This window comes from Lagenorhynchus albirostris, chromosome 3 (assembly GCF_949774975.1).
Source record: "Lagenorhynchus albirostris chromosome 3, mLagAlb1.1, whole genome shotgun sequence".
In the NCBI taxonomy this organism is placed as follows: Eukaryota; Metazoa; Chordata; class Mammalia; order Artiodactyla; family Delphinidae; genus Lagenorhynchus; species Lagenorhynchus albirostris.
Window position 1 is genome coordinate 51,628,550 of NC_083097.1, and position 25,466 is coordinate 51,654,015.

Here is a 25,466-nt window from a genome sequence, read left to right on the forward strand (position 1 = left end):
CTCATTCCTCACCATTCTCTTGCTCTGCTCTTTATGTCGGGGGAACAAATCTGCAGGCTCCATTTCCTAGGCCTCTGTGTCAGCTGACTTCTGGTTGAGTTCAGGCAATGGAAGGCACTAGTGGGAGAAGCCAGGGTATTTCTCTCATTTCCTCTCTACCTCAAGCAGCATCTTAGGCAGAAGCAGAATATTTTTGTGGCTCCAATATCAGACAACAGCCACCCCCACCCCCAATTGTATGGTTCCAGATTCTGCTGTGTGATTTCAGCCTCTAGGCTTTAATAAAACTACCTCCTTCCTATGTTTTTCTGGTAGGAGTGGTGGTATCTTTCTGCTGATGCTGATCTATGGGCTTGTCAGCCTCTTCCATTATCCACGTAACCAATTCTTTGCATTAGATTCCCTCTGTTTAAATATTTAGAGTGGTTTATATTATTATGGTTGGATCTTTACAGATAAAATAGTTGATGATGATGATGATGATGAAGAAGGAGAAAAGAAGGAGGAGAAGGAGGAGGAGATAGTAGTAGTGGTAGTGGTACTTGGGAGACTGAATAGAGATATGTTTCCTTGTGTTATATTTTGCAATTTATTGGTTAAGGGCAGAGGTTGGCAAACTTTTTCTGTCAAGGGCCACACAGTAAATATGTTAGACTTTGCGGGCCATATAACCTCTGTTACAACTACTCAACTGTGATATCATAGTGTAAAAGAAGCCATAAACATTATGTAAATGACAGTCAGGGCTGTGTTCCACTAAAATCTTATTTACAAAAAGAGGCAATGGGCCAAATTTGACCCAGAAGGTGCAATTTGCCAACCCCTGATTTCGGTGTTAACATATAGATACAAATGTCTGGCAGCATTTTGCAGAAGAACCAAGCTCAATTATTAATTTTTGAGTCAATACAGAATCATACACTTTTAAGAACTGATGTCAGAATATAATATAATTTGCAGAAAACTCTTAAACTTCCTGTACAGTTACCCCCAAAGTGGTCACACAATCTGTATAATCTACAGAAAGATAGATCAAATACTTTTCAGACAGCTGCAATTATCATCTGGTTCTTTCTTTCAGCCAAAATCTGTCTTCCTTCCCATAACCCAGTGGTCTTGCGCCTTTCTTCTGGACCCACACTGAACAAATCTAATCCCTTATTGAAAGGTATCTAGACCTTGATGGCGTTCCTATGGGGACATAATAACTTGTCATTAGTACTCTTAAAACCAGGCACCAAGAACTGGCCTGAAGTGTCTTTTTTATATTCAGCAAATATATATAAAAAGCTTTTATATATAACATAGGATTCTAGGCTCTGGAGAATAAACCAATCAGATTAGGTCCCTGCTTTCCTCGAGCCCACTGTAGCTGGAGATGAGAAAGAAGAAAAGTAAAGCAGGGTACTAAGGTGGCGGGGTGGGCTGGGCGCGGGTGAGGGAGTTGTTTTAAATGGTAGAGCAAGAGAAATTCTCTCTGATAAGGTGGCACTTGAGCAGAAAGTTAAAAGAAACTGAGGAAGTGACTTACATATAAACCTGTGAAAAGAGTGTTCCAGGAAACATTAAATGCAAAAGCCCTGAGGCAGGAGTGTTTAGGATGTTCACAGAAAAACATGGAAGATGGAAGGTGCTGTAAATTGGAAACTGTAGTAGACTTGGGGACTTGATCCCATGCCTTTCTGTTTCTAGCATATTATCAGCTAGTGTTCTGTTCTCTTGATTTAAATGTTTCCTTCAGTGAATGCTCTGAATCTTGTGTTGATTAGAAATAAGCTCAGTAGGAGTTGTGTATTCCGGCTGCAAAGAATGAGAGAGATCAAAGAAAAGAGTAATTTCTTAAGGAAAAATTACATAAAATATATTTTTGTTTTGTTTAAGAATAGTGGAGAGTTTAGGGAGTAATGCTTTTTAAGTTACTCAAGTATAATAAATGTTGACACTATGCAGAAACCGCAACAGAAAACAGTAGGCATAAGCAACAAATTTTTAAAGTGAAGCCTGACAGGTTTTCAGCCTCCTAGTGTTAACACTTATCAAGCATCCTCTTCTAAAAAGTAACCAGCAGGGCCGCACATAAATCCAGAAAGCAACACTGCAGGTCTCAGTATCTTTTGATCTTAGTATTTTCAAAGATACAAAAAGTTAATACTAGTATCTTTTTTCACTACTTTTTTTTTTAGAGAAATATGTAAGTTAGCACATTCTATAGACTATCTTATGCTTCCAGTTATACTGATAGATTAAAAAAAAAATTCCTTGGGGCATAAACGTTGCTGCAGAAAGAAATCTCAGCTTCTGCTGACCAACTGTCCAGGGGCATTTCTGTTACTAGAGTTGTAATCTGGATTTTACCCCAAAGAATAGGTGACCTTGGAAAGTCCCGGAATCTCTTTGTGCCTTCTTTTCTTCATTTGCAAAATACACCCCAAATACCCTTACCTTAAAGAGCAATACATCCTAAAATGTTTTCCAAATGAGGAAAACTCTGCAAATACTGTATTATGTCTTATGGGTAATAAAGAGTGAGAAGCAAGCCGAGAATGAAACTCTTTCCCCCCTTTCCCTTTCCTCTTTTCTTCCTAAAAAAAGATGCGTAGGCTGGGAAGATACCAGCATTCCTACAGGCTGGGAAGATGCCAGGATTCCTACAGCCTCAGGGAACACAGCAAAATGAGCAAAACTGGCATTTTGTTCTTCTACTCCCCTTCTCTCTCTTTCCCACCTTCTGCTTCTTCTTCCTTTCTTACTTTCATGCCAGATGCACTTGTGCTTCTTCACTATTACACTAGACCAACCTTCTACACTCCCCAAATTTAATGTTCTTTTTCTTCAGGATAGCAACATACTCTTAGTCAATTATACCCTGTTAGGTGAAGGAGCATAAGTGGAGGCTGGATTTCAACCTTTGCTTTGCTTATTAGCAAGTCATGCACTTGACATGAGACTGTGAAGAAGGGACACATTTCTGCTTGTTCACCCAGACAGGAGTGATATACATAAAGATGCCGAATGGGCTAACAAAAGCCTTGCTTCCACACCCTCTTTTACAAGTTACAAACAAAACTCCTGATTTCCTAATTATAAGGTACTGTCTAATTAGCTCATTAAAGTAATTCACAAGGGCATTTCCAAGGTTAAATTTAGTGTTCAATGCATGTAGTGAATCATTTCAACCCCAGTTTTGAGGCAAACTTCTCATATTTTCTCCCCCAAATAGTTTCTGCTTTGGGGGGAGTAATTTCACTGTACCTTTACTTTTGAAGAAAAAGAAAACAAAAGCCTGATAAACCTACATTGTCTAGACAAACTTAAATCTGGCTGTCATGTTTGATACCATAATCTTGTATGCAAGTTTTCAAAATTAAAACTACTTCTATATGCCTTGTATGGCCTAAATTTAATTTAAATGTCATCTATCCATAGCATGACCCTTTCCCCTAAGCCTGTAAAAATGTTAAGAAACAAACTTTTACTTTGTGATTTTTTAAACGTCGCTTTAAAGAACAAAATAAACAAGCAAGCTCTATTCTGTGCTTAAAAGTTAATCTTTATTTCTCACAACAAGATGCACTCTATAAAATTCATACTAACCTAAAGATTAATGACACTGCTCCTGCTATTTTTTGCCATTTTATATATATGTGTATATATACATATATCTATACATATATACATACACACATATATATATACATATATATGAAAGTATACTTTTATAAGTATATTGAAGTATATGAGAATAATGTGGTTGATACATATATGTTTTCTAATTATAACTTGGGACACAGTTATAACACTGTTAGTTAATGGATCAACTCTGTACCTTGGCATCACTTACCCCACACCTTTCCCTGGGGGCAAGGTCTGTAGTTTCATAATTGTCCTCAGCTATCTGGTTCTGCTGCAGGGTAAGGTTAGACTGGAAGTAAGACAATGTCAAAGGTGACCAAACTCTTTCAGAGCTTACTTTGCCACACCCACCTCCCAAAGGCTCCATCTGAGTGCTAGAGCAGCACTCAGAAATTCTATGCCTTCCTGAATCCCTTCTAAGACACTAGCCTGTTGCTGAGCTTTAGTTCCTCATTTTAAAATATTAAAAAACAAAACAAAACCCTGTCCTTCCCTTTATAAAAGTGATTTGAAGATTTGATGAGGTTATATAAAAAGTACTTTGTAATCCATAAAACATAAATGTATACAGTAATAGCTACACTGTAGCAAATACAGATTAAGTACCAGGGATAGCACTAGATGTTTTAAAGTATTACTTCTTTTAATTCTCAAACAACCCTGCAAGTTTGATATAATTATACTCTTTATATAGGAGTTCTCTGAAGTTTAGTCAAGTTAGGTATCTTGTCAAGGTAAAATAGAAACAATCCTGTTATAGTCAGGATTAAATTTAAGTCAGTTTGAATACAAAGTCCATACCTTTTTCACTACAGTACTACTTCCGAATATAGGCTGTACTTTTCCTGTGTACCACAACCAAGGCAATGACACCATTTAATGACCTTACACAATGAAGAAGAAAAAAACTGCAGAACAGCATGCACCTCTAGCAAAGCTGACTGAAAAAATGTCCCTGTACTAAATAACCTATGCTTAAATTTTAGAACAGACCACAGATGACCTGGAAAATCCTTTGTCTCCATTGTTTTTTATAGTTTTGATGCATAAAATAAAGGAGGAAATGAGATGTGTAAGATGCAAGAATAATATGACTTCACCCCAGCCAAGGTGGAGCTTAAGCTTTTCACCAGAAGTTCTATCCTAGTCACATTATCAAGCAGACATGCAAATCACAAATAAAATGGAATAGGAAAAACACACGGATTTTCTGGAAAATAGCTAAGCAACACCAGGACATTCTTTTTAGAAATGTAGAAGAGTCCTTTGCACAGTAGCTAATATTTCTTCTTTAGGCTTTGATATAAAATTTGGTTCATAACCTCAATATAGCAATATTTTTACTCTTGACAAACATCAAGTTTTCAAGTATTTATAACACTGACCTATAAATTCTGCTACTTAAAATACTTATACTATGTACACCAACTTTTACCCTCTGAGAACATTTTGCATGATAGTTTCAGTCACTGCAGTGAAAAATTGCTCAGGAAAGCAGAAATGCCTGCTTAATAGTCAATATTCTTTTGTGTCAATAAAAAGGAGATTCCATATACATAATAAAGTATTTTTTTAGCAGCTCTCGAGCAAACACTTTTTAGAAGATTGAGCACAGATCTGGGGTCTTTATTTCTCATAATGGCACTACCTGATAATCATGCTAGTTCCTACATTTGCTCATTTATAAAAACTGCCAGGACCTTAACAATCATTTATCTTTAAGTCCAAAGAGGAGAACTCAAACAATGAACTCTCAGCATCATGACTTCCATAAATCTCTGCTCTCCAAACCCAAGTTCCGTAAGATCATATCTATTAGATTAGTTTATGGTCCCAAATATTCTATTGAAGTTCCTGGTTTAATGGTGAGAGCAAACTTCATCCAAATATCCTATGTCTTTAGTAGATGCTCCTGGTTTCTCAGTAGCTTCAAGCCAAAAAGCATATTCATTTGTTCCTGCCACAGCTATTGTCTTTACCTGGTATTCTGTCCTAGAGACCATGATGTGAATGTCAAAGAATGAATCTTTTTCTAGATGCTTTTGAAGGCTCCTGAGGGTGACCAATGGTGATGTAGGGAACAAACTGCACATCCAATACATCCTGATGCAGATAACCAGCCTCAGAGTCTATTGTGTGAATACCTTTGGCCTCTAGGCTGGTTAAGTTGCTGTTGAGAGTGGTCAGCCAATTTTACAGCTGGCTATCCATTTTGGTTTTATTTTAAAACCTTAAAGATTCTCTCTTTATAAGTTGCCTTTTCTATTTCTGTGGATCGCTTTCTTTGAAACTGGGGTAAGTAGGACAGGACTTAATGGGAACACTGTTGTCTTTCCACTGGAGAGCTCTTCTCTTCTTACCATTCCTGTACCCTTCAAATGTCTGTGGTAGGAATTACACTGGCATTAGGGAGAAAGTGTGGCTATCTTGTTTTTGTGCTTGCCACTTTTTAAGACTGGCCTGCATTGGTTCTAGGTCCAATTTCTCCTCAAACCTAAGCAAGGAGAATACTGTCAGCCTTGTATGTTTCAATCTGATTCACTAGTGTAGGGATCCACATAGGAAAAGTATCAAAGCTTCAAAATAATGAAGTGTTCCTTTGTGGATATATCTCCTTTTGTCATAGCTATCAGACATTATGAATCTTAGAACTGATAGTGTTTGCTTCTTTACTCAGGTTACTAGGAAACTCAGAGCAAAATCTATGGCCCACTTTTAGTGAGTGAAAGGACCTTGTGGTACATATTTAAGGTACTGATCCCAGCCTTATATTATTTTTCCTTTTCTTCTGATTTTCTAATTTATTCTATTCTTCTGTTGTGATTTTAATGAAGCTAATTCAATTCTAATAAGAGTTATAAATAATAATATAATTATTATTATATGTAAAAACGTAAGAACTAAGCTGTAATCTACAGTACCAGCTGGTCAATCACAGAAAAGATAGGGTCAAAACTGCTATACTATATGGCAAACTGATAGGCTGTTTGGAATGGGTCACAAGATCTTAAAAGAAATGCAAGTAGGATGTATCAAATATATGTTAATCAGGCTTATATCTCCTAGATTTCCTATTTTCTATTATAACGTGCTTAAGTTATTAGAAAGTAGAGAGCAAGCCTCAAAGATTCATGACATTAGATAAGGAACCCTGGTGCTCTTACCGTTTGATTGCCTAACATCATCTCATTCTGGACACTGATTTGAAAATTCTTCCAGGATCATTTGAATTTATCCCTTGTTTTATCCCTATTTAAGTCTCCAGAAAAGCTCTTGGATCACATATGACAAAGTAACAATGCCTATGAATTGTTTTCTAGGTCTTGACGGTCAAACTGGTTCTAACTAATTGGAAAGTTTTCTCTCACATCTTATTTACAGGGTCACTCAATATGATGTGTAAAGTATTAAATTAAATAAAACATGCACTAAGGCAGGAGGCTGATTTGATAAAAGACAAGTATACTCTCTTGAGTCCCTTAAATTAGGGTAGTTCACACAGACACCCAGGCATTATAGAAAAAAAAAAACATTCAAAACATTATACATTATAGAGACAAGAGGCCAATGTACAAAGAACAGGCAGAAACACACACAGAAATGACAGAGCATGTGGCCAAAGTGAACAAAAAGAAGAGTGTGAGGTGAATGGTCATCATGTACAGCACAATTTTCATCAGCTGTTCAGCTGTATAAAGGCAAAACGTAGTTTGACTTCAGCTGCTGTATTTCTTAGTGGCACAAAATAACTCAGTCACTTATGAGCTAATTTGTGTTGCAGAAACAAGGCTGTAACAAAACAGATTATAACACAACTTTATAGCATAGTTTTTCTAGATTTATATTGAACAAATGGAAATTAAAAATATCTTACCAAGTCAACTCACCACTGAGGAGAACTCTCAGTATGGAAAGAAAATATGGTTAAAATAATAGGTCTGGTATGTAGTAAGTGCTCAATAAATGTTAGCAGCAGCTACTACCATCACTACTACTACTACTGGTACTACTGCTAGTACTAGTCCTACTACTACCGTTACTACTTTTGTTGCTGCTACTTCTACTCGTAAAGATGGAAACTAAAAGAGCTCTGATGCAGACACCTGTGGCACTCTCAATATCTATCACTGCCTACTTTCTTGCTAACAGAATTCTGATTTTTGCTCAGGAATCTACCTCTCAGAGAAAATGATTCTAACCCCATTTTAGGGGCATATCTAGATTAGTCAAAACCAATTATGGTAATACCATTCCTTTTGCCCATGACTGGGTTAAGGGTGGGCATTCGGCCTCCTGGCCAATAAAACATGAAGGAAGTCTGATGAGGTAGCAGGGGAGAAGCTTCGGAAAAAACTTTTCATATACTTAAGAAAGACACACTGGAGCACTTAATCTCTTCTCTGAATATTGTCAGGGTAAGAGTACCTTAGTTGCTCTGATGTTTCCTTGTTGATGCTTTTGAGTTTGCCTTCAAAAATTATGACCTTACGGCATTTCCCTTACTATCTGGTCAGCTCTTTGCTGATTTTAAAATGTTAAAAAAAAAATCTTATTCAGCACTCTCTAAAATATTTTTCTGTCAGAATAATCTGTCATTACCAAAAATAAAAATTTCACGTTTGTTTCTAAAATGAGCTAAGATTGATTTGACTTGTTTTGAGAATTTTATACATAATATTTATAGTCTTCTTTTTATACTGTTAAATTTTTTTTAATTGAAGTATAGGTGATTTACAATGTTTCAGGTGTACAGCAAAGTGATTCAGTTATATATATATATATATATATATATATATATATAAAATATGTATTCTTTTTCAGATTCTTTTTCACTATTGGTTATTACAAGATATTGAATATAGTCCCCTGTGCTTCAAAACAGAAACAGACCCGAAGACATAGAAAACAAACTTATGGTTAGCAAAAGGGGAAGGGGGAGGGATAAATTAGGGATTTGGGATTAACAGATACAATCTTCTTCATAACAGTTATTTTTCTACTGCATAGCTAGACTAGCTTTGTGCTGCCCAATACAGTTGTCACTAGCCGCATGTGGCTATTCAAATTTAAATTAGTTAAACTTAAAAATTCGGTTCTTCTGTTGCACTAGACGCATTTCAAGTACTCAAAAGCTAATTTGACTACTGGCTACCAGGCTGGACAGTGCACAGATAGAATATTTCCATCATTGAGGAACGTTCTCTTGGACAGTGCTGGGCTAGATTATGTGTTTTGAAAGTTTAAACTTTCATGTATTAGATTACATTTTAAAAGGCTCCAGTTTACACAACTTATGTTCAGACAGCTTTATTAACTTGGATAGCGTGAAAATAAATTTTGGTGTGGTAACTGAATTGTCTCAAATTCTGAACTAGTAGAGACAAGATTAATGAAGAAAACATAATTATTTGTATATTAATGATACATATATGTTAAATATATCTCCTTAACATTTGCAAAAAGCTGAAACAGAAGACAAAGATAGTAATAGAAATGTCAACCTACCAATAACAAACTCCACAATCTGAGCATCTAAAACATATTTCATGGGTAAAATGCAACAAGCCTGGCATGTGTGTCTGGCATGTTTTTTTTTCCTTTTTCTGTTACCTATCGTACATTATTCATATTGTATAGCACCTGTGTTATTAGACCCAAAATGTGTGCTCACCTCTACAACTACATAACAGAAATAGATGGGAATTGAGAGGTCGGTTTGCCTTTCTCACTCCTACCTAACACAGTCTAAATATGCAGTAGGTACTCCATTCTTCTTCCCTTGCATAAAACCTCTATTTTCCGAGATTCATGTTATTCATCCAAATCACTATTTGGTTTCATCACTGCTTTCTCCCAACTTTATGATGGTCATTTCCCCTCATTTGTTAAAGAGCTTGATACCTGCTTCACAGTCTCACTATACCCTCCAAGTCCTAATAACATCCTGAGTGAATCCAACATCCACACGGAAGACTCCCCAAACTCCCTAGCCTTAACATTTCTAGAACTCCTTCACCTCCACTCAAGGTTAGGCATGCACTCCCATGGCCACACTCCAGATTTGTTCTCACTGAGAACAGTCTCACTTCTCATAACTTAAATTCAAATACATTCCACTCTCTGATCCCCTCACCTGCTATCTCTCTCACCCTGTTTTTCCTACAATACTGGTTCTTTAATTTTTATGCATTTTTCAAAGTTACATCCTTAATTTTCTCCACGCTAGCCTTCTTTAGACTCCACTGTCATTCCCTAGTATAGAGTGAATGGCTCAGCTCATCATTCTCACCAGTATCCTTAAATTCTTCTTGATTTGTTTACTGTTCTGTTGTAATCTCACCTTTCCCTAACCCATTTTTATCTAAAGCATAAATCTGAGGCTAAATTTTTTAACCTACCCACCTGGCACTTAATTTTCTTCGTGCCTAGAATGCTTTCATTGTCACTTCCTTCTTTTCTGGTCAGCTGCAATTTGCCCTTTCAGATCGTTAGCTTCCCATGGGAAGAAATCCTTAAATCCCTAATTAGGTTATGTGACAATTCCACATGCTTTTATAGCATTCCATACTTATTCTATCATATCATATCACTTATCACCCTGCATTGTGATTTTCTGCGACTTCCCAAGAAATTATAAAATCCTTGAGGGCAGAGCCTCTCTCACTCTATCACAGTCTGATAAACAGTAAGCACTCAATTATTTGTTGAGTGAATGAATAAATAATGCCTGAAACAATATAATCATTGTAATTGAAGCTACATGTAATGAATTCAAGATGTAAATTTAATAGAATTAAATACGATAAATAAGCTATAGAGTGTGTTAGAGGTAGTATGAGGGGAAATAGAGCAGGGTAAAGAAGATTAGGAATCCCAGGGGTATAGGGAGTAGGGAGGGTTGCAACTTTAAATACAGTATTCAAGCCAGGCCTCACTTAGAAGATGACAGCCGAGTAAAGGTGAGGTAAGGGAGTTAGCGATGTAGATATTTGGGTTGGAAGAGTATACAAGGCAAAGGGAACAGCCAATGCAAAAGCCCTAAGGTGGGAGCATGCCTGGCACGTACAAGGAGGGAGGCCCGTGTGGCTGGAGCAGAGTGAATAAGGAGAAATATAATAAAAGATGAGTTCAGAGAAGTAATAGAAGGCCAGATTGTGAAGGCCTTGCAGGCCTTTGTAAGAACTTTGGATTTAAGTAAAACAGGGAGCCATCGAAAGGTCTTGGGTAAAGGATATACTGAAACGGAATCACTCTGCCTCTTATACTGAGGGCTGTAGGGAGCAAAAGTAGTATCTGGAAACCCACGGAAAAAGCCACTTAGAGTAATCCAGTGAAAGAGTGGTAGGCAGCAGTAGAGGCAGTGAGAAGAAGTCAGATCTATGATATATTTTGAAGGCAAAGCCAATGGGATTTTCTGAGGGATTGGATATAGTCTGTGAGACAGAGAAAGGAATCAAGAATGACTCAAGGGTTTTTGGCTTGAGCCAGATGAAGTTGACATCTGAGATGGGAAAAACTGCTGGAAGAACATGGTTGTGGAAATGTTTTGGAGACAGCATTTGGACATGTTAAATAGTACATGTCTATTAAAAGTCTAATAAATGGTAAGACATGAGTCTGAAATCCATGGAAGAAGTCTGGGATGAAAATATAAATTTGGGGTCAAATAACATATGAATGGTATCATAAGCAATGAAGCTGGATGAGATCACCAAAGAAATGAGTATTGGTATGGCAGAGAAAAAGAGGGGTAAGTCCTGGGTACTCTGACATTAAGAAGTCGGAGAAAAGAATAGAAACCAGCAAAGGAGAATGAGGAAGAATAAGTAGCAATATAGAAGGACAACCAAAAAGCTACAGTGTCATGGAAGCCTGGTAAAGATCAAGTAAAATAAACACTCAGAACTGATTATTGGGTTTAGCAACATGGAAAACATCTTTGACTTGGCAGGAACATTTTCACTAGAATGTTGGAGGCAAAAACTTTATATGAGCAATTTTAGGGAAAAATGAGAAGAGGAATTAGATATGGTAAGTATTTTTGTTTTTGTTTTTTCAAGATAGGAGAAATAACAGCATGTTTGTATGGTTATGGAAAAACCCAGAAGAGAAGATGTTGAAAAAATCATCCACATGTTTATGAATAAACAAGGATTAGGATAGGCATAGGGTTGGAGAGCGTAAGAGTGAGGAATAGTGTGGGAGTGTGGGTAATAGTCTGATGATATGAAATTAAAAGCTGTGGTTTTTAGATAGGAAGAAGGAAAAATTATCTGGGAGGAGTAATAAGATATAAAGAAGATAGTCAATTCACTTCCAGGCCCAGTCTTTCAAGAGCTAAGGGAGAAAATACATGTCCTTAACTTTAGAGGCCTGCAGAGGAAGCAGTATCTTCAGAGGAGAGCCAGTTTCCATTAGAACAAGAAGGTGAAGGGAAGAAAAATTCAGAGATGTCAGGATGTAAGGGATTTTGCTGATGATGGACCACGAGCTTCTGAGGGCACAGAAGAGTTTCAGTGGTTGGGCAGGGATGAGAAACAGAAGAAGGGATATGCAGAGATTTATGGAAGAGATGAGGAGTGACATGGAATTCTGGGACTTCTTGCCGTGGCAAACATAAAATGGAATAAAGATTAATCCTTGTTTCTTGAACTCAAGAAAGATAACGGTGGCAAAGCTGTGAGTGTTGGGGAGCCAGGGAAGTTCAGGGTGCGTGTCTCTCTCTCTTGACTCCTACTGGGGGAGAGTGTATTTGCTTCTAGTGCTGGAGCTTTCTCTTGATTCTTAAAGGAATTGATGGATCTGAGGCTGGTTCCATTCAGTTTCAAAAATTCATGTGACCCTCACGCACATGGATTTCTGATCAAATAGTTCACAATTTAAAAAATTTCCCTGCTCTAGGGGAAATGTAAGCTAATTTTTCATAGCAGAGTTTGGTTTTACTTACATCTGTATTGCAGGAGCGATACCGTTTCCTTTCCCCAAGGCAATATTTTCCACCTCCTGAAGGTCTGCAAACACATTTTGTTTAACATGTGAATATAATATATCTAACCACATAAACAGTATATATATTGCTTGATGAAAACATATTAACATTTACTTTAAGAAAATAAAAAATCTGACGTTTTATTAGTTATTAAAATAATAATCATGCTGGCGTTAGTTAGCAATAATGATTATGGTTGCTGAACAAAAAATTAAGGCAATCTACCATGAGTAACTTTATAAGGCTCTTAATTGTGATGATATACATTCTTAAGAAAATGTAATTAAATCAATGTATTTTCTAATTATCATAGTAAACAGGTATTCAGCTCAACACAATGAGTTTAAAAATCATTTATAATGAAAAGCCATTTGAATCATATTTAACAAAACACATAATCTGATACTATATGTTCATCAAGTAGAAAATGGAAAGTTTGTGTTTTTTTCCAGACTGGAAATAAGGAAAGGACACAAAATAACTCCCTGGAAATAGCTTCAGCTCAAAGTTTTTAATTCAGAAATAAATTTCTATCTCAATTCAAATATTACATGAAGTTTTAAAAACTTCAGTTTCAAAAAATTAAATCTAAATCTAAGGTAGGCTTACATTATATAGATACTTTATATTACATTCAAATTAGGATGTTAAATACGTGTTATACATAAATTAATTTTTGGAGTCTTTAACATTAGAGAAAGTCATATGCTATTATTTGGACATGCAATTTTTGAATGGAAAAAACTAACTTGTTCTTTTAAAAGAGGTCCAAGTCATTCTCTTAAGTATTTGGGTATATTATTTATTATCATAGGGTTTTATACTTTTGATTATTAAATTACAGTAGCCTGCAGTTGAACTTAGGTTAACTATTCTGCACTTGTTTTAGAAAGATCAAGTCTCAATTATAATTTTGGCCCACTGGTATCAATGAGATAATTAAAGTTACACTTTGAATATATTTTGAATGCTAGTGAATGCTGACTTTAAGCAAGGGAAAGAAATGGCCTAGCTTGAACCAGCTGGGAGAAATGTGTTGGTCAGACAAAAACAAGGTAGTGGGGACGGTGGTGGCAATGCTGTTTTATGAGTGGGTGACAGCTCTGTTTAGCAGGATGGTAATAATAGAAAGTGGGAGAATGAAAACACAGAACTAATACAAAGGGAAACAATTTCAAGCTAAAAAGAATAAAAGAGAAGAAAAGAGACATTTAGAGAGAGGAACCAAAGACAGGTATCCTGAGTTAAAATGAGAAAAAATAAACAATAAAAATAGACCATCTTCTACCCCAGCAGGGGGAAAAAAGCAGAAGTGATATTATAACACCATTCTGCACCAAATAATTGTCAGGAAAGAAGGTCCTCAACCTGAGCTCTAGAAAGAAATGGGAGCACTCGACATGAAGCAGCTAAGGAGCAGTTTAGTCTCCAGGAGGACACGCAAGACCAACTAAAGGAATCATCCACCTGCAATGGGCACTGGTGGAAGGGAGAAGCAATACAGCTAGCAAGAAATACTGATGGGCCTGGCTTTATGCCAGGGGGACTCCCGGCTGGAGAAAAAGAGTGGTGGGAGAGGAGCAGTCTGACCTACATAAAACAATCGTGAGGAGAAAAGTGGATGCAGCTCCGGAAGGTGATTAATGGGGGCATGTGAATGGAAACTATTTTAACACATGGGCAGTATTCTTTTCATTGTGATTTGTGATGCGAATCAAGGCATTTCAACCCTCAAAGTGCTCTCATTGGTCCTTTTAATACTAATGTAGCAGTAATAATTTTATGTGACATGTGAAAAGACCTTATGCTTCCTGGGAATAATGGTACTGTAGCTAAGACAAGACCTGGATTCATCCATAATTCAGTAGTTTTTGGAGGAGGAAATCTATCTGATTATTACTAGATTAAAAGTCTGGCTATATCTGGGATAGATACACAATGCTTTTCTTTTTTCTTTTTCTTTTATTTTTAGTTACATAGTAAGGTGAAAAGAAGAAAAAGAAAGTCTGTCTAACAAGGCTCCTCCACTTTCCAGTGCCTATTGCTTGTTCTGAAGACAAGCACTTGGCTCACTAGTGAAACGTTTTTACAGATAACATGTGAAACCACAGCTTTGAATCATTTCCAACTGTGTCTTTTTGTTGGCTCCGGCTTACTTTAGCTACTTACGCTGGACTGTCACAGTGTCTTAGGGATGAGGAGACGCCTCCCCCGCAGGTCCTGCTGCACTCTCCCCATAGTGACCAGGGACCCCAGCCCCCATCTATGCTCTGGGGCCAAGTGCCAAAAGGAACACAATCTCCCTGATAACACCACTGCAAGATTTCACAGAAAACAGAGAATTAGCTTTTAGGCAGATAGAGCTATCAGGATAGAAATAAATACATAAGGGTCAGGCATTAGCATTCTCCCAATAGATAACAGACTGAGAGTTCTTTAACTGTGTTTAGACATTGGTAAAGGTGCATGTGATTTGCAAATTATCTTTAGCTAGGCAATGATTTATAAATCTCTAACAAGTACCAGGAGTCTAAAAAACTTGACTTTACTTCTTTTTTCCTTATTTCTTCTCCTCCAGACTTTTAGTGTTTCTCATTATAGAGACCTCAAAACTCTTTTTTAGATATTTTAGTATTAAAACATTTTTTTCTTTATATTCCACTATTATTAGACTCATGGAATGATAACGCAATATGGAAAGTTCCCCAGTAAGGAATTTTTATGATGGTAATTGCTTTTTCTTTAAAAAAAAAAAAAGGCCGGTTGAGGCTACAATAGTAAAAGAATGTGTTGTGGCATTTCATCTACATGACTGCTGCAGACATAATAAAAGCAATGCCAAGACACTAGGGACAGGGTACAAAAAAACCCTTATACACAGTGACTAGCCATGTGTATAGTCCCTGCATGAACATGTGTACTGGAATTCTTCTCAGCTTTACTCTCTGCAATAAACCACACATACTGCACATAAGTAGAAAGTCAGGAATAATTTATCGAGATGCAGACATCGCATAATCAGCTCATAACTCTAACATGATAAATCTAATTTGCAGAATTGGTAAAAATGATTTTTTTTAAAACCAAGCATTAGGCTAGGCTTTTATTGGTGCATTTTTCTGAGTTATCAAAATTTGATGAACCATACTGATGCTATGAAAGTCATTTGTTTATATGAATAACAATAGGGAACATTATTAGAGTTGAGTAACTGTCAGCAATGTTAGATTGTTAAATAAAAATTCAACCATTATATTAAAATGTAAAGGGATTATGACATGTGATGCTTTGAAAGTAATCAGTTTATTATATTAATTCTGTATATCCAGAATTCTTTCACTTTCACCATTTGTACTACTACCACTCTAGACCAAACTAGCAAATAGATCAGCTTGTTATCTGGTCCCCCTGCCTCACTTTCTTCTATGTATAATCAACCTATTCTCCAGCGAGCTATCAGAGAGCTCTTTTAAAAACATATTATGGCATTATGTCACTTTTTGGCTTAAAAGACTGTGGTGGTTTCCTCCTTCCCTTAACTCTGGTCAACGGTGGCCTTTGTGACCTAGCCTCTGCCTCCTTCTCCAGCCTTATTCTCTTTCTGGTACAGAATGTTCCAGACACACTGGCCTTATTTCTTTTCCTCCATACACTAAACCTGTTCTCTCCTCAGGGCATTTGCATTTGCTGGTCCTCCTGGGAATAATCTTCAGATTCCTTATATTGTCTTCTCATCGTTTGGTCTCAGGTCAGGTGTCACTCAATCAGAGAGGTCTTTCCTTGATCACTCTTATTCTGAAGTGGTTGTACTTCACTATCCCTTCCACCCTCCCCTCCCCCGACTCCAGGATGTATAGAGATTACATCCTCCTGTTTTAGCCCCCTCTTACACCTACTTTAAATCACCCTATTTATTTCTCAGATTACTTCCTTATTATTTTTATTGTCTCCTCTCCTTAGTATGTAAAAGCCTTGAGAGCCAAATGTGGCTGTTCAAATTTAAATTAATTAAAATTAAAAAGTCAGTTCCTTAGACCCACTAGCTACATTTCTAGGGCTCCCACAGCCACATGTGGCCTAGCGGCTATGATGTTGGACAGAGCAGATACAGAACATTTCTATCATCACAGAATGTTCTAATTGGAAATGTTGAATGTCTAGAACAGTGCCTAGAATGTAGTGGATATGCAACAAAACTTTATTGAATGAATGAATACATTAAATTATAGAATCCTGTGTCCTGTTTTGGTTACTACATTTCAGGAAGGAACTGGAGATACTGGAGGGTAAAGATAGTCATATTCATCTTTGCTTCCCTGGTAGTTGGCACTCAGAGAATATTACAGTAGTTGTAACAACATAAAGGACTTCTTAAGAAAAGTGCTAAGTAATTAGGCAAGAGGAAGTCAAAATGTGGTTGGCTATAAGACCAAACATTCTGACCCTAAATCTAATAAATATTAAAGTAGGACATTAAAAAAGATTACAAGTTTTGGGCAACAAAAATTACCATGAAGAAAAAGAAAATCATCTGTCCAAAATGATGAAGCAGAGGTAGTTGGCTGAACTGATAATACAGTACCAACTCTGGGAGCAGGGCTGCTAATAATGTACATGTGAGAGGGAGAATGTTCCAGCTGCCAGCTTATGATTTACCTAAGTGATCTTGAAGACCAACCATGTGCATAATGATATACCAATTGCGTTAGATTTTCATCTATATAAAAGTCACAACAGTGGACCAAATAATCTCCAGTTTTACATTTTTGTTATTACAAGTAGCTATGTGTAAGAATATTTATGCCTGCACCTATGAGAGTAACTGAGCAATGTAGTATTTACCAGCAATTACTGTCTTTTCCTGTGGTTTCAATTAATGACACTTAATACTAAAAAATTCCAAATCTTAAAATTTGCCTATTTTCTTCAAGTTGGAAACTTAGCATTACTGATTTCAAATAACAATAAAATTTGATTTTACATTTATTTTACATAATCACAGAGCTGTACTTAAAGCTCAAAGAGGCTTTAGAATTCATGTGGTCTAAGCACTTCATTTTTTCACATGAGGAAAGCAGAACCTGAAGGAGGTTGACTTGCCCAAGGTCACTTACTGGCAGAAAAGGATTAGCTGTCCAAATACACACAAAAAACAAGTGGAAAAAAAATCAATTGGATGTGCAGGATTACATATTTGAAGACATTAAAGAATACATTAGTATATTTTACTGAACTGTTTTTACTACCTAAAATACAAAATAACACTAGAGATTTTTTAAAAAACCCACTTAGCTGCAAGTATACAACCACATGTTATTTCATACCTCCTTGAGTATTCTTATAATTAGTAGAGGAAAAAACTCTCAGTTTTTGCATTTTTCAGGAGACAAAACTGTGAAGGTCACAAAAACACTGAAAGATGTAGATTCTAAAGTATTTAATAATATTGTTTTACATGTGTCCTAGATGCACACAAAATGTAGCACAGGGAAAGAACTCACATAAATTCTCTTGTTTTCCTTTTAAAACTTATTCTGAAGGTAAAAGATAAATACAAATATTCAGTTTGTAAAATGTTGCTCAGTTCTTACCATTAGTTAATATCTATAGAGCAGTAGTATTCTATATGTGGTTTGCTAAAACCTTTTACTGCATAAATTTATGCTATTGATTATATCTATTCCATAGAGTTATAATAGACAATTATATCAGAAAGTTAAATAACATAGATTAATGGGTAAAGAATGAAGAATTCATAATAATAAGTATCAGTCATTTAGCAGCTGACAAGAGACTAGTGTCTAGTTTAACAACTAATTAACAACTCAGTCTGTGTGGGGATGACTTCAGTCTGTGGGTATCCTGTGTTACAAACTTGAGTTCTCATTCTAGCAATATCTTTCTTTGGTCCAGAGCAAGTCATTTGTTTCTTTTCTTTAGTTTCCCTGACTACAAAATGGGGACTAACTTTAGTTTTTGATTATAATATGATTTGGATTAGGATGACTACAGAAATTAGTTCTATACAGACATACCCTCAAGTTAAAAATCTATCAAACAACTTGTTTAATTTTGCTCTCTAGCAAAATGTTCTTTTGTGCTTTCCCCTCACCTTGTGTTTATAGGAAAGGATCTCCTTGGAATTTTTGCTACTTCTCCTTCTGGTAGTATTAAGTATCTTGATGTAGTACATGATTTTAAGAGAAGAAACTTATTTAACTTAATAAGTTTTTTTAGAAACCTATAGGGAACTTCAGGTGAATCCAGTTATTTGGGCTAATTTTCTAGATGACTATATTAACCAATATATACTAAGATTTTAATGTAAGTCATAATTAATATAATTGGATTATACCAAATAAAGTAGATTCAAGTATAAAATCCTACAAGCACATTAAAGGTGAGAATTTTGAGTTTTGTATTTTCTATTTTTACCCTTTTTTTTAAATCTAAAGGTGCCAAACTGTAAAAGGTCTATTTCCATAGGCATAGAATTTTACTTCATGTCTTAAACTAGAAGAGTTCAATATTCAGATGGAAACTAGTTTTTAATCTTTATTCCCAAGGGTTATATCCAATCTAGTGATTTTGGACTATTCTAAATATCAGTCATATTACTATAGCCTAAATGATCCAGATAAATTGGATAAATCTGGCTTTCTTTTTGCTAATTCAGGTGTGTTTAACCAGATTCAGAAAGGTGAAAGAAGTGAAACTATCGCATTCAAAAATAAAAATTCATATTGCCCATTCTTGCTTTTCACATTCCTTCTAAATAAAAGAAATATGTCTTTAAAACTATCTAGAAAGATGATATATTCTAGTGAAACACTTATTTTCTTAAGAAACACTTATTAATCATTAAACAACATCTCTTTCTGTTAGGCCACTGAATTTCATGATCTCCATCAGGGAATTGTCTTAAGCAAGATATATTATAAATCAAAAAATCTAACTTTGAAAATTTGTCAGAATTCTACAAAGGAAAATTTCAAAATGAGTATATATACAGTATTTTTAAATAATTTTTTAAAACTAGATATATTTTAGGATGTGATTATGGTAGATCTTGTACCACTGCCAGCACTGGGTCTAGGCAGCATCTGGAATAAGATACCTCTAAGGAAATCCTAAGATTTTAAAGGAAGTGATATTGGTGATTCAATATAGAACATTCTTCCTAAATCAGAAAAGCTGAGAGTTGGAGCACAGTGCTATTAAAAGCCTTATCTTTCTGCTCTGCAGGTGCGGGAATGCTAAAGTTTATTTCAGCCGAAATTCTAAATCAGAACTTGTCATCCCATACTATTTAAATTTCTAGAGCAACTGGAAGAGTCATTCTTTCTTCACTTCTTGTGTTTATAGTTTGGGACTCAGTCAAAACATTTTACATTCTACTTTAAATGAATTAAGATCTAAAGCTGCAAATGTCCTATTATATATCCAGTGCTTTAGAAGGGCATGTAATAATCCTATTCTAATCCAGCCCCGTGTTTCCCATGCAAAAATATTAGGAATCAATGTCATGTATATGTAAGCCCAAATGCTGGGTTATGTCTCTAATTGGGGCTTGTAGAATCATTAAATCAATCTCTTGGCAATAAACCAAGTATTTGAAACCTTCTTTGTGGTCACCATCAGAGCTTGGACTGGGTTTTGATTATCCTTAATATCCCGTTCAGTAATAATGCCAACACTGCTATCAGAGTTTTTATAGTGTAGATCTTTGTTTACCATTTCATCAAATATGGTATCCCTCCGATTTCTGTCCAAAGGGCTATTGTTGATGCCATGTCTAAGAAAAGTTCTTTTGGCTGAAAGTTATATTGATTGATTTGTAGAAGCGTGACCCATGGACACACAGTACCAGCACACTGTCTGGGCTCATCAAATTTCCTCCTTTGGTTAATGCTACTGTCCCTGAGCACATCCATTCAGACCATATGGTTCTTATTCAGTCCTTGAATGGCTTATTCAGGCAAACATCCAATGGCTGTAATAGCGATGTCAGACCCCCCAGGACTCACGCAAAGATCAGTTTTTAATTTTTTGGCCATATTTCTTACTCCATCTGCTAAATGTGCATGGAACAGTTCCCATACTTACATGGAACATTTGTGGAACTGCGCCCCCGGGCAAAGATCCCATATCTTTTGCAGCCAGAGTTTGACGAGATCATTGTGGATCCAGTCCTCTGGATATGTCTATGCTATCACTTGAGCCATATTTCTCCCCTCCCCCCAACCTTTTAAAAAAAGATTTATTCAAAAAGCTATGAGCAGCTTTGGTTTTATCCTGCTGGCTAGACAGGATGTAGGTTCTTTCTTGTTCCTTCTGATGAGAGTAGTTTTGAAATTCAGAGTTAAGATCAGAGGTCGTGGATATACCATTCATGCTTCTGAGACACACAAATTCATGCTTATAGTCTGTTATGCTCATTACTGCCAGTTAAGACAGTCTGGCAAAGAATTTTCTGCCCACCATCATCTAAGGCTGGCACATAATAATGAAAAGTAATGATGATGCTCTAGTAATATAAATTAACACCATCCCTCTGAGGAAGGCAACAAAAAGCTCACTGAGATATTATCTCATTCCATCCTCACAATATCTCTATGAAATATGTAAAAATAGATTTTCTCTCATTTTAAAGTGGAGATTCATTATTTTGCCAATTTTAACACTATCATATATTCTTAGCTCAACGTTCTGTCTGGGTGCCTTTTTTATCGTGATTCCAGAGGTAACAAACTGTTACAGGTAAACAAATGAAAAATACACTTAGTAATAAAGGGTAAAACATATTGTTAACCCATCTCAGGCTCAGTGACTCACTATTCCTGTGACAATGAAAATCTGCTTTTTATTCTACACAATTTCCCACCTGAAAGTAAAGTATAATCAGAGGCAGTATAGAGGGGGTAAAGTTTTCCTCTTTGGAATCAGAAAGACCCAGGCTGGAATCTCAGCTCTACTATTAAATTGCTATGTAATCCTAGGCTTTCAAGTCTCACTTTCTTCATCTGTAAAATGGAGTTAAAACAGTACCCACCTTATAGGATTTTTGTCAGTAGTAAACAGAACAAATATGTGCCCGGCATAGTGTAAGTATAAAACTATTCATTATCATCGGACTTCCCTGGTGGCGCAGTGGTTAAGAGTCTGCCTGCCAATGCAGGGGACACGGGTCCGAGCCCTGGTCCAGGAAGATCCTACATTCCACGGAGCAACTAAGCCCATGTGCCACAACTACTGAGCCTGCTGCTCTAGAGCCCACAAGCCACAACTACTGAGCCTGTGCGCCACAACTACTGAATCCCACGTGCCTAGAGCCCATGCTCCGCAACAAGAGAAGCCACTGCAATGAGAAGTCCGCGCACCGCAATGAAGAGTATCTCCCACTTGCCTCAACTAGAGAAAGCCTGTGCGCAGCAACGAAGACCCAACGCAGCCAAAAATAAATAAATAAAATAAATAAATTTAATAAAAAATAAAACTATTCATTATATTATCATCATTATTACTGATAATGTCAACTATTTATAGATGGCAAGAACACAGACTAGCCACACAAAGTTGACCAGACCAACAGAAAATTTCACTTTAATTTTGTCATTAAGTGTTTGCATGACTGTTTTGGTTTGAGTCAAAATTCTGGGCTCTTGTTTAAGATCCAAATAGGTATAGCCTTAAGAGGAAAATCCGCATTTGTCAATAGTAAACATGCTTCTCTCTTAAGGAAAAAAGCAGCAACAACGAAAATTCATGAATAGATAACACGGCATATGCAGTTAGTTAAAAAATAAGTTAAAAATAATGAAGTGCTCAGCTCACATGAATAGTTCTTTATATTCTTTTTCCCTTAAAAATGTAAGTTGATCTAGTTCTTTGAAAGCCTTTTTATAAATTCAAAGTTAATGATAGGGATATTTTGAGTGTCTTCTCCTAGTACTCTGTCCTTTTTCTTTCTAGGAGTCTGCATGTGTATTTGTTATTTTCATTCATTCATTCATTTAAAAACCTCCTAGTCCTATCCTGAATCTGTCTACAGACCTTCCATGCCTCTGGAAGAATGGCTAAGATTTGTTTCGTAAATTAATTTGAGATGATGAAATCCAATGTATCGCCTTTACGAAACTACACTCTAATGTTGTGAATATTAATGACCTCTTGGTATACAAACTTTGCTACGCTTCCAAGTTCTTAAATAGATTTTCATGGAGCCCAAGATGCTGTGCCAAGATATGCTGGAAGCTGACAAGATTCTAAGGACAGGGTAAGGAGGCAGCCAAGGGGTTCTTTTAACCCGAGCTTTTCCATTTTTTTCAAATGTATATCTCAGGATTATGTAGAATGCATTTGAATAAACGGTTTAAGGATCAAAAAGTTGACAACCATTAGCCTAGATTAAGAAAGTGAATCTTTAGAAATCAAATACATTTCTGCCCCATTTTCTTCACGTTTTCTTGTCTGTGCTTATTCTTATTTATGCTTAGAAGTAATTACATTTCCCTTCTATTCGCTTATCTAAATTTAAATTCAATACTGTCAGCTTTGATATTATTTTGAGCATTTTCTAAGTAGCCTTCAAAATTGTAATTGGCATGTAAATGTCATCTCTGTCAAATATATGCACATAAGCTGTAAGATATGACATTCCAGAGCCCTGCTATTAAGCACAAATGTTAAGATATTAAATACGTGTTTACCATAAAGATGATTGAGTTGAGTTCTGTGTTCTCAGATAGCCACTACTTGTTGTTTACCTATTTAGAGTGATTATATAGTTTATACAATGCTTTCAGGAGAGCTCTGAGGTTTAAAAGAATGAGTTCTTTGTGCTTTGGGTTAAACAATAAAGTAAAATAAAAAGATCCATCAGGCCTAGTAATAGTATTATTACAGGCAAATAGAAACAGTGGCTGATTGGTATAGATCACAATAATAATAATCAATCAGTGGCAAATAAAGAACCAGATTCTCACTGTGACTTTCCCCTTATAGTTGTGTATTTCTTCGAAGTACAGATTGATGTAAATTGCTACTTGTAAAAAAAAAAAAAAAAAAGAAAAAAAAATTGCTACTTGTCGTTGACAAGAATTGTTGGTTCCAAAATAAACCCAGATTGTTGTTTCAAGAATGCAGTTCCTAATATTTTCTATTACATCTATGAAAAAAAGCAAGGAATTCTTGGTAGTGTGTGAAGGTCTCTGTATTTTTATTGGCTACTTATAAAAGTTTCAAAAAAAGATCCTTAATCTTTAAAAAATGACCCTATCAATTCATACATTTAGCATAATTTACCAACATTTCCAAACTCAGCATGGAAAAGCCATCAACATGGCACTAGGTCATGGGTCCCGAATGAAGCCGTCAGCAAGGATTAATAAACTGTGACAGCTGCCCAAAAGCTTTCATTCTTTTTATTTAAACGTCAGATTGCAAGCTGAAATTCAGTGTAATCTTTTTTGAAACTAGCCCAACTAACATGGAAGAAGTCAGAACTGAGAACAGATGACAGTGTCGTTATTGTTGTAAATTCAGGCCATAGCAATAAATTTTAGAATCCACATATATAGCAATTCCTAAAGAATTTCAGGAATAGGCTAAAATATTCTTATCTGTTTGAACATTTCTTAATAATTATAGTTTTTGAAAACTAGGCTGATGAAACTGAAAATTATTTAGCAACAATTTCTATGCTCAATAAATTAACTATTCTTCTACTACTAGATCTTTCTCTCACATTGCAATTTAAAAGTGACTCATTAGACCATAGTTATAAAATCTACTTTAGGATCACATAATTTTCTTGGATACTGTCGGAAAAAAAACAGACATATGACTAAACAGACTCTATTAAATAAGATTGTTGTTGAACGTTTTTGTGCAAATATAACTCAAACGTATACATATAGAAAGGTGAAACTGACCGAGAAAATGCTCACTATACTTTCCTAAACAATACATATTTGCAGATATCAAGATAATTCATTAGGCTAGGAATTTATTATTTTCTCAAGCACATTTTAATTAGTATGCATTATTCCCTAGTGGTTGAATATCAACACCAGAAATTTATCAGTTTAGTCTACATGTTAAATAGCTAATGAATCATTTGAGCTTACCCCCTTTTCAATATTCCCAGTTTGACAGAGTGTTCCCTCAGCTGCGGGAATACTGTTGGTGACACAGCGGTTGCTTTTGCTGAGACACCAGAGCTCTCTACACACTTCCTAGGAAAGAAGGCAAAAGCAAGTTGATCAGAAGTAGAGACTAAAATCATGTCCACTCTTTTATAAAAATACCCATAGTATATAAGCAATACTAAGCATTACTTGTCTCTTGCTGTTGTTGAAGCATCATAGATGAGGATTTTGCAGGTGGTCCTTCTGGAAGGTAGGTTACTCGTTTCACAAAATCATTTTAATATTTGTCTTTATGATTCTTATTTCAGTGGATAAAGTATATCTTAGTTTTTAATACTGATTAGAATCTTTTTAAAATAATGTGCAGAAATTTCATTAATAGAGAAGAGTAGTGAGAAAGAATGAATATGTAGAAAGGAAATATATGTTTATTACTCCCCAAAATATACAATAGCACAAACTTTCCAATTACTAATAGAGTGGCCAAGTAGGTGATTTCCTAGTCCTACTGAAATATTCAAATAAAGTGTATTTTTTAAAAAGAGAGAAAGAGAGACACTACGGGAATGGACAGGAAGTGATTTATAAAATTCATAAATGCCTAAAGAACAATCTAGCAATGTTATTTTTAGTTCATCAATGTAGCCCACTTTCATGAAAGGGAAATTTGGTTTTGAACAAATGCTGCTATTTAT

The 25,466-nt window shown here is 35.8% G+C and overlaps 1 protein-coding gene and 1 pseudogene across 1 annotated transcript in view; both read right to left on the reverse strand.

Moving 5' to 3' along the window:
* Positions 1 to 25,466, reverse strand: part of ADAMTS6 (ADAM metallopeptidase with thrombospondin type 1 motif 6) — a 266,740-nt gene that overhangs the window by 76,856 nt on the left and 164,418 nt on the right. The window contains exons 11-13 of the mRNA XM_060143008.1: positions 24,751 to 24,858; positions 14,792 to 14,937; positions 12,581 to 12,644 (exon numbers count right to left, since the gene is read on the reverse strand). Coding sequence (XP_059998991.1) covers positions 12,581 to 12,644; positions 14,792 to 14,937; positions 24,751 to 24,858 — 318 coding nt within the window. The remainder of the gene's footprint in view (positions 1 to 12,580; positions 12,645 to 14,791; positions 14,938 to 24,750; positions 24,859 to 25,466) is intronic.
* On the reverse strand, positions 5,142 to 5,811 carry LOC132517878 (ribulose-phosphate 3-epimerase-like; annotated as a pseudogene).